The following is a 17,256-nucleotide window of genomic DNA, read 5'->3' as shown; positions in this document are numbered from 1 at the left end:
CATTGAATGGTTCACATTAGTAGCTTGATACTTGCCTGAGCAATACAATGCCTCAAATTGAGTGAAGGGGCATTTTTTTCATTCATTCATTCATTCATTCATTCATTCATTCATTCATTCATTCATTCATTCATTCATTCATTCATTCATTCATTCATTCATTCATTCATTCATTCATGAGATGTGGGCATTGCTGGCTAAGCCAGCATTTATTGCCCATCCCTAATTACTGTCAAAGGTGGTGGTCAGTTGCCTTTTTGAACTGCCATAGTCCATGTAGTGTAGGTATATTTACAGTGGTGCTAGGGATGGAGTTGCAGGATCATGACCCAGCGACAATGAAGGAACGATGATATATTTTCCAAGTCAGAATGATCTGTGCCTTGGATGGGAACTTCCAGTTGGTGATGTTTCCATGTTGCTCCTGCCCGTGTGCTTCTAGGTGGTAACGGTTGTGCGTTTGGAAGGTGCTGTCTAAAGAGCCTTGGTAAGTTCCTGCAGTGCATCTTCCTGATGATTCCTAATCATGCTGGAGTCTGTTTTCAAAGATTTGTGTTTGTTTTCAGTGATCGTAGCATTTTCTGACTGTCATAGTGCACTCTAGCATCCAAAGCCCAGAAGAATGAAGGTCTCCTTTGATTTAATTTGACCTGTAAATTATTGGTGATTTGTCATCAAAACTGTAACTTACAGTGCATGTCTTTTTTGAGTTTTTGAATTTTGTAAAGTTTATCTATTTTCTGTAATGTTTTAAATGAAATGATTCAGTTCATTTGGGATATTTCAGTTTACTTCTTGGATTGACATCTCCAGCTGTCACAGTGGTGTCGAATAGGAACTAATTTGGTACTTGCACCGGGGTGTTGAAGCTTTATGTGCATTAATAGAACCTGTCTGCAGTCTGAAGTTTCCTTTTCAAATACAGCAATACTGCAGGACTAAGGAATGAAAGTTTTTTTGAGAAGGTGTATAGATACTTATATTCTGATGGACCATGAATGATTCATGTTTTGATGCTGCAGATGAATAACTTGTTGACATAATTTGTTCAGAGTGATAATTACAGTCTTATGGACAGGAAAGGAAGGGCAAAACTGAACTCCTTGATCCTCTTGTTCTGCCCGTGAGCAGAGATGTCTTAATTATTTAAAAGTAGGCTGTGGGGTATTTGTCAAAACGCTCAGTTTAAGTCGGGTAGTAATTTTTAAAGTGACTCGCAGCAAGCTGTCTGTGGTTAAATCAGGTTAGTTTCGCCAAACATTCAAACCCAGAAGGTGGTTACAACATCCAACATACACACACACACAAAAGAAAAGAGCAGTAAACGGATCACAGAAATGAATCTAATTTAGTGATTTTAGAGTCCAAAAAGTCAAAGTCTGGAGAGGGTTGTTCCTTCGCTGAGAAGTTCAGTTTCCAGTGGGTTTAAGGTAGAAGACACAGCACCTGTTAAAGTGGATGCAGATGCAGCAGGATGGGGTTGCTATTGCATGGACCTGGTCTGCTTAATAGATGATGGTCAGAAGGTTCCAGAGAAACAGGTGTCTTTTGCAGGTTGTTTGGTCAACCTGGAGTCCCGCTGTTTGTCTTGCAGGTTGAAGGTAAATCAGCTGATTTGTTTGTTTCTGAGTTCTCAACTGAATATGGAGATTTCAAAATGGTCATTCAAGTCATATGACCTCCTTCCTCCACAGTGATTTCACAAACGGATATTTATCTGATGAATATACCGGGCTTCAGTTTTATGGCTTGTAATGTGCCACTCATTAGAGTCTAAAAAAGTCATTATCCATATTAATAATCATGTTTCAGCTAACCATTGTTTTGGTAGACCATTGGATTAGTAAGTCTACAAAGATGCAAATGACGTCCATTCCTCTTCCATAGTTCCTTTATTGAGCTGGATCTTGACAGTCTCCAAGTGTGAAATGGTGGCAGTTAGTTCCTCTGTATGTATAACATATTCAATGCCTTGCTATTTGTTACGGTCCTCTGATTTTGTGGATTATAATGGATCCTTGTGTGTTGTGAGATTCCACAAGGATGAGGGTAAAACTTTTTGTTGTTGTAACTGCTGTTGGAAATTTCCAGAAACTATGACCAATCTTGAGTCATGTGATTTATAGCAGTCATCTTTTGGTTCAATGAAGCCAATTTTCAAAGAAACCAAAATAATAATATTTAATTTCATGCAGTTTATATTTTCTTTCATGTCTAGCATGTCAGGAAGTTTGTGAGATTGGATTCGTATTCTGTAACTTTGATTATCAGCTTTGGCAGTTGAACAGATTTTCAGAAATATTTAGTTTAGGAGTTGCAGAGAGTTGGGTGATGTACAAAAGCAACAGTCAGTCGATATTATTTTTTCATCCCAGCTAGTAAAATGGGTGGCACAGCACAGTGGTTAGCACTGCTGCCTCATAGCGCCAGGCGCTTGGGTTCTATTTCCCACTTTGTTCATTGTCTTTGTGGAGTTTGCATGCTGTCTGTGTATCTCCCTCAGTGTCCCCAAACAGGTGCCGGAGTGTGTTGACTAGGGGATTTTTTACAGTAACTTCATTGCAGTGTTAAAGTAAGCCTACTGTGACTAATAAACTTTTACTTGAAAGCTGTTTTCAGTTACCACCAAAAAAAGTATGGATATGATTTTATTTCCATAGTGTCCTTCTCCTTCTCCATAGTAAATATTTTCAATGTGCTTTCTTTGCACATTTCATTCAAAATTTAATCAAAAAGTCTGATTTTCTGCTGTATTAATTTTAAAGCACTGAATTAATAAATAGCTAAACCCTTACATCAAAGTCCCAGATTTCATCCCTAATTTGTAATGAGTTGACTGTTCAAATGTGGTTAGACAACCAAAAATGGCCTGGACACTTCAAACACACGTGAAGTGCTGTTTAAATGTGATAAGAGTTCCAGCTTTTACCACCCTTGCGGGTGTTGCATTCCACACTATCATCATCCTCTGGGAGAAAAGATATTCTTCAAATCCCCTCTAATCCCTCAATGAGTTTCTTACTCGTGAGTCCCCTGGTTATTGACCTATATGACATATATAGGTCATATATAGGTCCATTATAGGTTAAGGACCTAATAATGGAAATAGGTCCTGCCTATGCACCATAATCTAGCTCATTTCATAATTTTATACACCTCAATTAAATCTATCTTCCTCCTCCTCCATTCCAAACAAAACAACTTATCCAATCTTTCATTGTGGCTAAAATTCTCCATTTCTGACAACATCCTTGTAAATTCCCTCTGTACCCCCTCTAGTGTAATTACATCATACCTGCAATGTGGTGAGCAGAATCTAGGAAATTTTGGGCAGTATTCTAGCTGTGGCCTAACTAGTGGTTTATACAATTCAACCACCCCTCTCTGTTCTTGTACTCTATGCTTGAGCTAATAAAGCAAAGTATTCGATATATGTACGTAGGTATATATGAATTAGGAGTAGAAGTATGCCTTCTTAACCATCTTGTATTTCTTCTGATGCTACCTTCAGTAATCTATGGATGCAGACTCTTAAGATTTCTGTTCCCCTACACTTCTCAAAATCCTCTTATTTATTCTGAATCTCTCTGACTTGTTCGCCCTTCCCAAATGCATTTCTCTGGATTGAAATCTATTTGCCTATTTCCTGCCCACCCAACAAGCCCATTGATATCTTCTTGTAGTTTAACAATTTCTGTAGTATCAGCAAATTTCTTAATCGCCCCATTGCTTTCTATATTTACTTCTTAATCATTGATATGTAGCCAAACAGCAAGGTCCAGTACTTAGCTTTGCAAAAGTCCATTCGAAACAAAAACACCTATTAGCTATTACCCCTTGTTCCTGCCTTTAAGACAATTTTACTTCCAGCTAGCCACTTTTGGATTTACGAGCTTTTAATTTTTTAGCTAGCTATGTCGCATGCTGATGATTAAATGATAACTGTAAGCTTAGCTGTGATGTTTTTTTTCTCTCGCTTACCTACTCAGTTATGAAAATAGATTGGAGAAATTGGGACTGTTATTCTTGGAGAGGAGAAGGCCAAGAGGGTATTCGTTAGAGGTGCTTAAAATCATAAGGGAGCTGTATAAAGTAGATGGGGAGAAACTTCTTGCTCACAAAAGGATCAAGAATGAAGGGGCACAGATTTAAAGTGATCTGCAAAAGAAGCAAATGCAATGTGAGGAAAACCTTTCCCACACAATGAGTGGTTCGGGTCTGGATTGCACTGCCTGGAAGCCTGGTGGAGTTTAATTGAGGCATTCAAGAGGGCACAGCAGGAGAATGGCACTGAATCATGATGCTTGTTTGGAGAGCTGGTGCAGACATGATCAGCCCAGTTGCCTCCTTCCACACTAACAATTCTGGGATTCTGTGATTCATTAAAACCAAAATAAATTGGATACCAAATTTACTGTCATGCAGCAAAATGTGTCATGAGTCTTATTGTTTACATAAAAGAAAAAATATAGGCATATAAAAAAACAGCTATATCATTGGAACAGACATTAGAGAAAATAGATTACAGGCATCCACCCTGCCCTCTGTATTTTTCTGACATCCCTGGGGATTTTTCTAAGGGGCGGAGTAGGATATACACACCTGCAGGTGACACAGATCTAACAATGTAAATAAAGTAACTAGGAGTTCTATTGGCCAGCTGCCACAACTTTCTAGACCTGTGGCTCTGGGACATTTACCTGGCAGGAAATCAAAGACCCTTTTGGTGCACAGAATTATTTTTTGGGTTGCCACCAGATTTTCAGGCCATAGGGCTTTCTAGCTTCAAAATGCTTGAAAAATATTAGTTAAAAATGTAATTTTTTTAAAGAAAAAGGGTATATTGTATATCAATAGTAATGAGCATAATTGTATTTCTTACCATTCAACTAAACTGATCTTTTAAGACAAAGTGATTATAATTGAATTTTGAATGCAGAAAAAATAATATTGTCTTGGAAAATATTTACTTAAATGTGAAATGTGCTGAGGTAAGTTTTGACAAACAGATGTGTTTTCCAGGAATAGTTACATTGTTTGTTTTTTTTTAAACAGGACTTGGATTTGTGTGCACAAAACCTGGTTCCATGTAACTCTTAATACAAGTGCTGGGTGTTCCTACAGCAGTTGTCTGCATTGCTTTGGGCCCCTTCATCACACTGTCAGCATCACTTTAGCTTTACCTTGCCAAAAGCTGTGCTACCTATCCAGATGAATGAAGACCCCATTTGGGAAGCGATCCAGTCAGAGGTTATCAATTGATGCAGCAGGTAAGGGCTATTAAAACTGATCGATGCATTTGTTTTACTCTACACTCCACATTGTTGCAAAAAAAATGCTCTCTATGACAAGCTTGCAGTATCTCCTTTGTTCTGGATTCCCCTATTGGAGGAACTAGTTTCACTGTATCTCACTTAGCAAATCTGTTTATAATTTTAAGTACCTTGGTTAGATCACCTCTTAAGCCTTTTACGCACCATATTTATGCAATCTATGCTCAGTTTAACCATTTAAAACCCAAAATAATCTGGTGAATTTGCTGTATTTTCTCCAGTGTCAGTAAATCTTTCCTGAGTTTTGGACCGCAAACTGAATGCAGATGGGGTCTTACAGAGACTCTACAACTGAAGAATCACTTCTTCACTTTGGAATTCCAATTAATCAATTTTTAGACTTAAGACATTAAACTTTCCAATGACTTCTTGTACCTATACAGTAGCTTTTAGTGAATTTTGAATATGGACACGTAAATCCCTTTGCTCTTCAAGAGTTCCAAGTCTCTCACCATTAAGTAAATATTCTAATTTGTCTTTTTCGCATTTAAAATGGTTGACTTTGCACTTCCTTGCATTAAAGTTTATTTGCCATAGCCTTTTAAGCTCATTAAGTCTGTCTGTCCGTTTCTAATTCGCTGCATTTATCTATACAATTTATTGTGCATCCCACCTTAATGTCATCTTTAAACTTAAACATGCAAGTCTTTCAGCCAAATCGTTAATAAATATGGTGCAAAACCTTGGAATGATCCCTAAATCATCTTTGATGTTTGATCACTTTCCATGCCCTCCTGATGGGAGTGAGCCTGAAGTGGCAAATAGAGTTGCAAAAATGGCTCCTACAATGACTGTACAAATTCAGAATAAGTTTTTCTGATTTGATGTCTTGAAATCTTTTGAGGTCACAGTCAAAATTTTGTTCTGAAATTTAGGAGCATCAGTGCATGCTGTATTTACAGTACCCATTCCGTCACACTAATATACCATTCTTTTCATCCCAACCAGTCAAAATTGTTCTGTATCAATTCAGACTAATGGTTGCGCTGACAGATCAAGCTAGAATGAGTTATTTTGATTAGACATGTCTTTTGATTAATTTTGAAGAAAATTAGAATTTTTCCCAGACACACGGAAATTTAGGTATGATATGCTTTACAACAAATTGGTATTTAAGTAGATCCAGTGACATGAATAAACCCACCACGAAATGTATTAATGTACAGATAGAGAGCTGGGGAAGGCTCTTTGGAAGCATTAATATAGGTACGTGAACCAACTAGCTTTGTTTCTTTCCATGATTAGCTTAAGTTGTGGGATGTTTAGTTTAGAGAATGCAAGTTTAAAATGGGGTTAAAAAAAACATGGAAAGAATCAAGAATTGGAAGAGAACTTCCAGCTCACCAACAGCTTAGAGGAAGGCAGTCTTGGCCAGTGAAAGAAAAAAAAAACCTTGCCTCAAAAAAGTCGTCTTAGGCAGTGAACTTGTTTTTCCTGTAGGATTGTAACTTTACTGTAGGAGTTGAATTACAATTTTGACTGAAAAAGCCAGAAATATCCAACCTTCAGTGAACCAAGGAAGAATCATTTTGGCCTGCAAAGCTTCAAACACAATCTTAAGTCATTTTTAAAGAAGTGATCCTTTGCTTCTTTTTACCCTGTTATTAATCGAAGTGCATCTTAGCTTTTTAGAAAAAAATTGTGTTTTGTCTGTCTGTCTGAGGGGTGGGATTTTGGATGTTGTCACAAATTAAACATCCTCCATTTTGATTTAAATTTACACAAAAGCCTGTTTCATGTCTGTCCCTTTAAAGGATTAAAACACTCCTCAAAATATGTATATCTTGTTGCAGTCTGCCAAGAGGTGGGAAAAGAGAGAAATTATCCCACATCTCCTCTTGTCCATAACTTATCCAAATTGCTTGTCCAGTTTCTTTGACTTTCAGCTGTTCCATTCTTACTAGCATAACATGTTTACATTTCACTGCGCTTCCTTAGATGCCATGGAAAAGGTTTAAAAAATACCATACCCAGGGAAGGCTTGGGTCTGATCAAAAGAATGCTGCAAAAGGAGTAGAGGTGGAGACAGCGTGAGAGAAAGAGACACAGTGGGAATACAGCTAGAGACAGAATCAGAGAGAAATAGACCATTAGAGAGACAGTATAGGGAAAGAAATTGAGTGGTTTTGTAACCTTGCGATGAAAGAAAAAGCAAATTTCCTTCAAAGTAATTTTCTGGGAGCTTTTTAAATTGACACTTGGGACCAGGTTCCAAGTTAGAGGCAGGAATTGGGAGAGGGGACTAATCCTGCATCCCCATTTCTGTCTTCAGACCATCAGTGTTGATCTTCTACTTGACAGCTTGTTAGTTGGCAGAAGTAATCATCTGGCAAACACATCTTTTAATAGGTAGTTACATCTTCCAATCATAGCACTGTCATGACTCACCCCAGTGACCACTGATGAAACTCATACTGCATCATTTAAACATTTCACTTACTGAAGAAGGAAAGAGTTAATGAACTTTGTAATACTCAGAGATTTGTCAAGAGTATTGTAAGACTTGTTTTCGTGTATCCAAGACAGATAAGAGAAACAGCTGTCTTGCTGTTGTATATAAGTTCGTGATTTTTCCCAGCCAGTCCAGGAATATGGCTAACCCAGCTAGTATCTATTTTGTGTCTTTTAATATTATGGACTTCTGTTTAACATAGTGGAGCTTACATGCATGTCTTCATTATTATTTATTATGTACTATTTACCAATATATGCTATACGGGTACCTATGAACATAAAATTGTTATACAGGCCCCTGTAACTTTGTATGCCAGTTAACTTGTTTGTGCTGGCTTGTATGTTAACTAATCACACCACAGGTGTTGACATGTGAGACAATCGCAGCCTTGAGAGAACCGTGAAGCAGCAACGTTCACACGATGGAGGGCAGGCCACAATCTAGGAACCTGCGGAGCCTGAGGAAGTGCGGACATAACTTTGGGGGGGGGGGGGGAATAAATATCTACTCTTAACTTGTAAGCTTACTAGTGTACATGGTGGTATGGAGGGATCTGATCACTCCTGACAGGTACCACCAGACTCTGATAAGAGCGACCTAGGAGTGGGAGAGCGAGACAGGAGAATAGAAGACTCCAGGTGGTGTGTATAAACTTATTGGTGTTATGGTGGGATCACAAGAACAGTGGAGACCCCTGGGACCCCTGATAAATGAGTATATGACTGAGAGGGACAATTTCACAAAACAGATGAGAAAAGGGGGGTGGGATTCATCTCACCCGCTAGACCAACAACAGAAATGGTTGGAAAAGGAAAAAAGGACAGACCTGAGAAAATTGGAGTTCTCCTAGTTCACCAATTGGCCAGATTAATTCAACAGGTCTCAGTCTCAGGTAAGAAATAGGCTGATGACAAAGCAAGAATTAAAATGTTGGAAGCATGCAATAGAGTGTTAGGAAAGAGAAGCCAACTTTTAGAGGACCCTGGCTGGGGATCCTTGCCGCCACCACCACCACCACCACCGCCTCTCTCCTCCCCCCCCCCCCCCCCCCCCCCAAACCTATGGCACCCATAAGGAGACTTCAACCCCAATGAAGAAGGGGTTTATGATCTCGCTCCTGTAACTCTGGGTGGGACATTTCAGAATCGCACTGCCCGATGTAAACCCTTTACCCCAGGAGAAAGACAAGAAGTTTTGGCTTCCCTCGGAAGGCTTCAGCCCTAGAGTAACAAATAGTAAATCTTGGCTAGAACTGGACACCATTTGGGTTGGACACTAATTACGCTTGCAAGATATACACCAGTTGGTATGACACTCAGAACAAGTGGCTGCTAAAGGGTGATGGGGCGGACCAGGCTAACGCCGCCAACTGAGCTTGGTTTGATTACCGAGGTGGAAGGTGGACGTACACGACAGAGACAAACGCTGAGATCGATGCAATGGTGGAACCATTTAATCAGTTTGAGGCGGAAGTCTAATGAGTCTTGGGCAATACATCAACCAACTGGTCCAGAATTACCAATATTAAACAACAAAGGGGTGAAGGAGCCTCCGAATTTGGGGAGCGATTCTTTAGAGTATGTCAAGAATGTTCGGGAGTGCCCAAACAGAGCCTTTTTACAAGCATTTAAAGACGGGCTGTTGCCAGCTCACCAAAATATCCTTAAAATGGGAGTTATTAGTTCCTGGGATTATGATGAATTTAGTAGAATGGGCATCTGGAATTAAAGATGGACCAGATGAGAAACCATACCCACGAATAAAACAGGAAAGTGTTAGCGTGAACAGTGGAGGAACTAAACCAAAGAATACATGCTGTGATTATGGAAAACCAGGCCACCTTGCCAGAGATTGTAGAGCTCCAAAGGGAGTAGAGGGAGAACGCCTACTTGTCGGTTTTGTAGTAAGGATGGCCACACTGAGGTGACCTGTTGGAGCAAGCACAGGAGACTGTACCAATTCTTCCCTCCTCCCCCTACTGAGGAGGGAGGAAACTGACGTGAGGCAGCCCTCGCAAGCCTGGACAGAAAGGAGGGTAGGATCTACGTGTCTGCACTAGTAGGGGGCAGACAATGTGAAATGCTGGTGGACACAAGAGCCTCCATATCTATCATGGATCTACCCTTACTCATAACAAATAAAATGATCTATGTAAAAGGAATTAATGGGCAGACCTAATTAATGGGCCTGCCTACTTAAGCAAAACCACCCGAGTAGAAATTAATAACCTGTATATACCTATGCAATTTTACGTATGTAAAAATAATGAAGGAACTATTATGGGAAATGACCTGATGGAGGAATACAAAGTCTTAATAGATTGCGGGAAGGGCAAATTGATTTGGAAGGAAGGATTCGACAGGGACATATGGAAATAATTTGGTGGTCATCCATGCAGCATCTGCAACAGGACATGATTGGCAATTAAAAGGTAACAGACTTGGTGCCATTTGCACCTTCACTGTAGGCGACAGGCAATACACGTGGACTAAGCTTCCACAGGGATTCCATATTAGCCCAGCCATACTTCACCGAGCTCTGAGCCAGAACAATTGGAACTCCTGAAGGGGGGCACAATCTTACAGTGTGTAGATGGTATCTTGATAGCCTCTGAAACTAAAGCAGAACATCAGACAGCATTATACTCGATCTTGAACACTTAGAAGATCAATGGTTAAAGGCAAATCCAAAAAAGGCCCAAATAGGAAAGACACAAGTATTATGTTTGGGACATTTAATATCCCAAGGGACCAAGGACATGCCCATGGACAGGAAAGCCGCCATACAGCAAATGCCTAGGCCGGTTTCCACCCGAGGAGTAAGGAAGGTTTTGGGATTATTTAATTATAGCCACAACTTTACGCCAGAATTTGCTAAATTGGCTGAGCCAATACAAAGGCTAGTGAAAGGGGGGAAACCTGCTCTAGAAATTGTGGAGTGGGGACCATAACAGGAAGAGGCATATAGTAAGCTAAAAGCAGGATTAATGTCCGCCCCAGGACTTGCGCTACCAGATGCAAATAAAGATTTTCATATCTATTGCAATGACAAAGGAGGGTTTTATTTGGTAGTAGTAACCCAAACCCATGGGGACAAGCAGCAGCCGGTGGGATATTATTCTACAGCAGAGGGCCTCATAGTGACTGGATTACCCCGGTGTATAGCTGTGCTGGATTGCACAGCATGGGCGGTAAAAGTTAGCGAGCTCATTGTAATGATGGGGAATATAATCTTGCATACCCAACACACCTCGGTAGAAATCTAAACACAGGAAAATTACAATCTGTCTCAAATAAGAGAAGGGTGAAGTGGGAGGCAGTGCTCCTCCCCTCCAGCATCACCATTGTACGAGACATGAAAGAGAACCCCATCAAATGAATGTTAGGTGAAGGAAGACCACATACTTACGGAAATGTAAATGAGGAAGCAGAGGAAGGTAGAATAAAGGATGTGCCCCTGGAGGCACCAGAGGAGATCCTGTTTGTGGATGGATCACGGAAGTATGTAGACGGGTCACCGTGAACGGGATGGGTGGTGGTAAACGCGGACTTACAAGTGTCCGAACAGAGAGAATAAAGGGTGGCATATCAGCGGAAGTGGCAGAGCTAATAGCCCTGATCCAGGCTTTTACTGAGGTGGTGGGGAAAAGGGTCAAAATTTACACCGACAGTAGATATGCATTTGGGATTGTGCATGACTATATGACTGTTTGTTTGGGGGAGAAGGAGATTTGTCACAATGGGAGGCACCCCAGTTAGACATGGGCAGATAATTGAAACCTTATTAGAGGTCAGTGAGCTCCCATTGGGAGCCACAGTGTTGAAGGTGAAGGCACACCAAAAAGAACCAGACAAGCAAAGTCCGGAGTGGCATTTTTTTAAGGAGAAACAGGTGGCCGACAGGGCGGCACAATCTGCCCTAGAAACGGGAGAAGTTCAAGCCCTGCCTGCCACATCGGTTAAAATTGAATCCCCAGTAGGCATCTCACAGCTACATGAGGATACCCCTGGGGAAGAACGTGAAAGGTGGAAAGCTCAGGGAGCTACGCCTGATGAGAGGGGTATATGGAGGTTAAATGATAAAGTATTTGTGCCAAAATGTATCCAACAAAATCTGATGCAGTTACATCATGGATTATCACATGTAGGAAGGGATGCCACAATAGCCAGTATAGGAAAGGAATGGTGGTGGAAGGGAATGGGACGGGATATTGCCTGGCATTACCATCGGTGCATAACCTGTGCCCAGTTTAACTCAAGGAGACCTGTAAAAATTAAGATGGGATATCAGCCTTGCCACAGGGTCCCTGGGAACATCTACAAATTGACTTTACAGGGCCCCTTCCGCAGTCACACGGAGAACATTCTGTGTGGTGATAATCGATCAATTCACCAAATGGGTAGAAGCATTCCCGACTAAAAATTGTTCAGCCATGACCGTGGCAAGGATAGTAGCTGAGGAAGTCAGGGAGTTAGGTGGTAGGCTAAAAAGCAGGGCCTCTAGGGTAGCAATCTCTGGATTACTCCCAGTGCCATGTGCTGGTGAGGCTAGGAACAGGGAGATTGTACAACTGAACGCGTGGCTAAAGGACTGGTGCAGGAGAGAGGGTTTCAACTTCGTGGATCACTGGGAAGTCTTCAAGAGAAGATGGCACCTCACCTGTACAAGAAGGACGGGTTACACCTAAACTGAAGGGGCACGGATATCCTGGCTGGGAGTTTTGCTAATGTGGTTTGAGTGGGTTTAAACTAATGTGGCGGGGGTTGGGATCAAAACAATAGGTCAATAAGCATAGAGGCTGACGACAAGCTTGGGGCCAGGACAAGGCTATCTGAGAGGAAGAGCATTCTGGGGAAGGATGACCTCAGTGTGTCTAGAGGACTGGAGTGCATTTGCTTCAATGCAAGGAGTGTAATGGGCAAGACAGACAAACTTAGAGCCTTAATGTTTGCGCGGAACTTGGATGTGGTTGCAGTGATAGAGACTTGGTTAAAAGGACAGGACTGGCAGCTGAATATTCCACAGTATAAGTGTTTCAGGTGAGACAGAGGAGGGGCTAGAAGAGGTGGGGGAGTAGCATTATTGGTTAGGGAGCATATTACAGCGGTACAGAGGTTGGACAATTTAGAAGGAACGTGTAATGGGTCACTGTGGGTGGAGCTGGGGGTATACTTCAGGCCTCCCAACAGCTCACGGGAAGTTGAGGAACGGATATGTGAGGAGATTCTGGACAGGTGCAGAAAAAATAGGGTTGTTGTAGTGAGAGACTTTAATTTCCCGTGTATAGACTGGAAATCGCTTAGGGCTGGGGGTCTGGACGGGGGGGGTGGAATTTATAAAATGCGTACAGGCAGGTTCTTTGGAACAATATGTTGATAGTCCAACTAGAGAGGGGGCTGTACTGGACCTAGTACTGGGAAATGAGCCTGGTCAGGTCATCAAAGTTTCAGTAGGGGAACATGTGGCAAATAGTGACCACAATTCTGTAAACTTTAGGATAGTAATGGAAAAAGATGAGTGTTGTCTTATGGGTAAGGTGCTGAATTGGGAGAAGGCTAACTACAGCCGGATTAGGCAGGATCTGGCGGCTGTCAATTGGGAGAGGCTGTTCGAGGGTAAATCCACCTCTGGCATGTGGGAGTCTTTTTAAGGAGCAGTTGATAAGGCTGCAGGACGAGCATGTGCCGATGAAAAGGAAGGATAGGAAAAGTAGGATTCGAGAGCCGTGGATAACCAGTGAAACTGTGGGCCTAATCAAAAAGAAAGAAGAGGCAGTAAGGTCCAGGCAGCTAAAAACAGATGGAGCACTGGAGAAATACAGAGAAAGTAGAAAAGAACTCAAACAGGGAGTTAGAAGGGCAAAAAGGGGTCACGAAATGTCCTTGGCAGACAGGATTAAGAAGAATCCTAAGGCATACATACATTAGCAACAAGAGGGTTGTCAAGGAAAGAATCGGACCTTCAGGGACAAAGGAGAGGAATTATGCTTAGAACCAAAGGAAGTAGATGAGATCCTAAACAAATACTTTGCATCAGTATTTACAAAGGAGAGGGACATGTTGACTGGTAGTATCTCAGAGGGATGTGTTGACTGGAAAAAACCTCAATTACAAGGGAGGAAGCATTAGGTTTTTAGGAAACATTAAGACCGACAAATCCCCAGGGCCTGATGGCATCTATCCTAGACTACTCAGGGAGACAAGAGATGAAATTGCTGGGCCTCTGACAGAAATCTTTGTCTCTTCACTGGACACAGGTGAGGTCCCAGAGGATTGGAGGATAGCAAATGTAGTCCCGTTATTTAACAAGGGTAGCAAGGATAACCCAGGTAATTACAGGCCTGTGAGCTTGATGTCTGTGGTAGGGAAGTTGTTGGAGAAGATTCTTAGAGATAGGATATATGCACATTTAGAACGGAATAATCTCATTAAAGATGGAGTTGGTTAGGTCACATTTGGAATGCTGTGTCCAGTTCTGGTTGCCACACTACCAGAAGGACATGGAGGCTTTGGAGAGAGCACAGAAGAGGTTTACCAGGATGTTGCCTGGTATGGAGGGTCTTAGCTATGAGGAGAGATTGGGTAAACTGGGGTTGTTCTCCCTGGAAAGACGGAGGATGAGGGGCGACCTAACAGAGGTGTATAAAATTATGAAGGGCACAGATAGGGTGAACAGTGGGAAGCTTTTTCCCAGGTTGAAGATGACGAACACAAGGGGTCACAGGTTCAAGGTGAGGGGGGGGGCAAGGTTCAACACAGATGTCAGGGAGATGTAATTTACACAAAGGGTGGTGGGGGCCTGGAATGCACTGCCAAGCAAGCTGGTTAAGGCAGACATGCTGGGAGCGTTTAAGACTTATCTAGATAGCCACATGAACAGACTGGAAATAGAGGGATACTAAATGAATGGTCTAGTTGGGCGCATGAGTGGCACAGGCTTGGAGGGCTGAAGGGCCTGTTCCTGTGCTGAATTGTTCTTTGTTTAAGTCATCCCAAGATGGGGAGTTCCTTCGCAAATAGACTCCGATCAAGGCACACACTTTATGGGGAAGCTAATAAAAACCGTATGCCAACTGATGGGGATAAAATAGAAATTTCATATACCCGACCACCCTTAAAGTTCAGGAATAGAACCCTTAAGACCTCCCTGGCAAAGGCCATGCAGGACTCGGGAAAGAGATGGACTAAGGTATTGCCTCTCATTAATGAAACTAGAGCTACTACGAATCGAACCACAGGGCTGACACCATATAAGCTAATGACCGGGAGGGCTATGCAACTGCCTGAATTCATTATTACCGGAGGGACAGATGTAGGCCCACTACGAGATAGAATTAGACGATGTGCTTTAAAGCTAAGCGCCCAACTGAAGGGTATGCGAAAAACAGTAAGGGAAAACCAATTAACAAGGGATGAGCAAATTGAACTAGATCAGACCCCTGAGGTACCCCTAGCGGGCAGCAAGGTTATGGTGAAGATATTATCTGGAAAACCTGGGTTTGTCCCCAAATGGAATGGCCCACATGAGGTTATCAGTGGCGACACCTGTGCCCGCATAGATATGAAAGGCAGGGGTGTCTGGAAACACTGGACTCAACTGAAAGAATATGCCAGCACCAATTGAAAAAATATGTGATGTGCTGAATTCACAGTCCCGCAAGACGGCTGACCTCCAGGCAAGCTGAATGGGTTCGCAGCAAGTTGCGTCAGGCGCTCAGGGTCGTGGGAAGTTGTGCGTGGGCGATACAGCCTTTGAACCATCGTATAACAGTCGCGTGGGTTATAATTAAGTAATAAAAGGATTCTCCTGTGGTTTTTCATGACCTTGGCCCTGTCAGCCACAGAGGAAAAGTATAGGTGGGATCAACAATCCTCTGAAATTGGACCCCTTCATACGAACACTTTCATGTATATGTCCTACTTGTATGCAGTCCAGTCGAATTTGAGCAAGTGCTGGGTCTGTTCACACATTCCCACACATGGCGGTAAGGGGGGAAATCCCTTTGTTCCCGATCCCTTTGTCAACCCTGGAAATGATAGAGTGGATTTTGAAAGAGAATGGAACCCAGGACAGGACAAAGAAAATGACAGTTAAAACCCCATCAGGTATCACTGTGTAAGGTTCTTTCAATGTCAGTGTCAGCAATGCTGTTTTGGGGTTGGGCGGGGGTTGCGTGGTGGAGGGTGCACTCTATCAGCCTTTTGAGAACCATTACCAGCCTAGCTATGATAGATCAGACTCTCCATCCCACTTTGTTGTGAAAAATCAACAGGGAGGTTCTACCTGCCTGGTAAGAAATGGAACCATACCTGTTGGCCGCAGCTACTGTATTCAGCAGATTAATGTTACCATTGGCGCCTGGACTCTGGTACAACAGGTCACAATCCACTGCCCTACAGCCAACATCTCGGTTAGTCTCTCCTCCACTTATGTGAGCAGCATGACTGCCTATAATGGCACCTATTTTGTCTGCGGAAACAATGCCTATCCTTGGCTTCCATGGGTTTGGTCAGCGTCATGTTATCTAGCGTATGTAGTACCCTATATTCACCATTACGCCGACTTACGAAACCATCTTGAGATACACCTGCTCAAGACCAAGCGAGCCATTAGTGGGACAGAGCACTTCCTCATGCTAGCATACCCACTCTACAGGACAGCAAAGGCAGCGCAGGAACTTATACATATGGCCTCGACCTGAGAGAGAATTGCAAATGAAACTAGAAACAGGTTTGAGGAGGTAAGCACAGCCATCTCTAAGGTATCAGCAGAGGTTGTAGCTCTTCGGACCGTTGCCTTACAGAACCGTTTGGCCCTCGATTATGTGCTAGCCTCCCAAGGAGGAACATGTGCTATTGCTGGCTCTGAGTGCTGTATGTACATTCCAGATGCTTCGGAGAATATAACTCACTTGGCAGGTCACGTCAAACAAGTAGCAAAGACAAAACAAGATGAAGGGAACCAATATCATAATTATAACCCTCCGGGATGACTGGGGCAATGGTTCAGATCATGAGGCTCATACCTAATGCATGGACTGATTGTACTAATTGTAATTGTTTTCACCTGCTGTGTTTGTATGACATTGGTGAATGTCTGTTGTAAAACGGTGACCTCCTGAATTCATGTTGGGCGCAAGTGTGCAGGCGGAGGGCGTAGACCTCCTGACAAAGGAGTTGGGCCCATATGCTGATTACATTTGGTTCTGAGTTGGTCATGGGGCCATGCCTGTGCCCGGCCCCTGACCAAAAGGGGGGGAAATGAAGAAGGAAAGGGTTAATGAACTTTGTAATACCCAGAGATTTGTAAAGAGTATTGTAAGACTTGTTTTCATGTATCCAAGACAGATAAGAGAAATAGCTGTCCGTGCTGTTGTACACAAGTTTATGACTTTTCCCAGCTAATTGTATTCAGGAATGTGGCTAACCCAGCTAGTATCTATTTCGTGTCTTTTAATATTATGGACTT

General features: G+C 42.3%; 1 protein-coding gene across 2 annotated transcripts in view; it reads left to right on the top strand.

Annotated features, from left to right (window-relative positions):
• spina (spindlin a) overlaps positions 1 to 17,256 on the top strand; it is a 119,543-nt gene that overhangs the window by 75,735 nt on the left and 26,552 nt on the right. For both annotated transcript variants that reach the window (XM_080188767.1, XM_080188766.1), the window contains one exon: positions 5,056 to 5,270. In XM_080188767.1, the coding sequence (XP_080044893.1) occupies positions 5,216 to 5,270 (55 nt within the window). In that variant the 5' untranslated portion in view covers positions 5,056 to 5,215. The remainder of the gene's footprint in view (positions 1 to 5,055; positions 5,271 to 17,256) is intronic.

Source organism: Carcharhinus amblyrhynchos, chromosome 5, assembly GCF_965287045.1.
Source record: "Carcharhinus amblyrhynchos chromosome 5, sCarAmb.v2.hapA, whole genome shotgun sequence".
In the NCBI taxonomy this organism is placed as follows: domain Eukaryota; kingdom Metazoa; phylum Chordata; class Chondrichthyes; order Carcharhiniformes; family Carcharhinidae; genus Carcharhinus; species Carcharhinus amblyrhynchos.
Note: the sequence above shows the minus strand (reverse complement) of the source record. Positions and strands in the feature narration are given on the sequence as shown.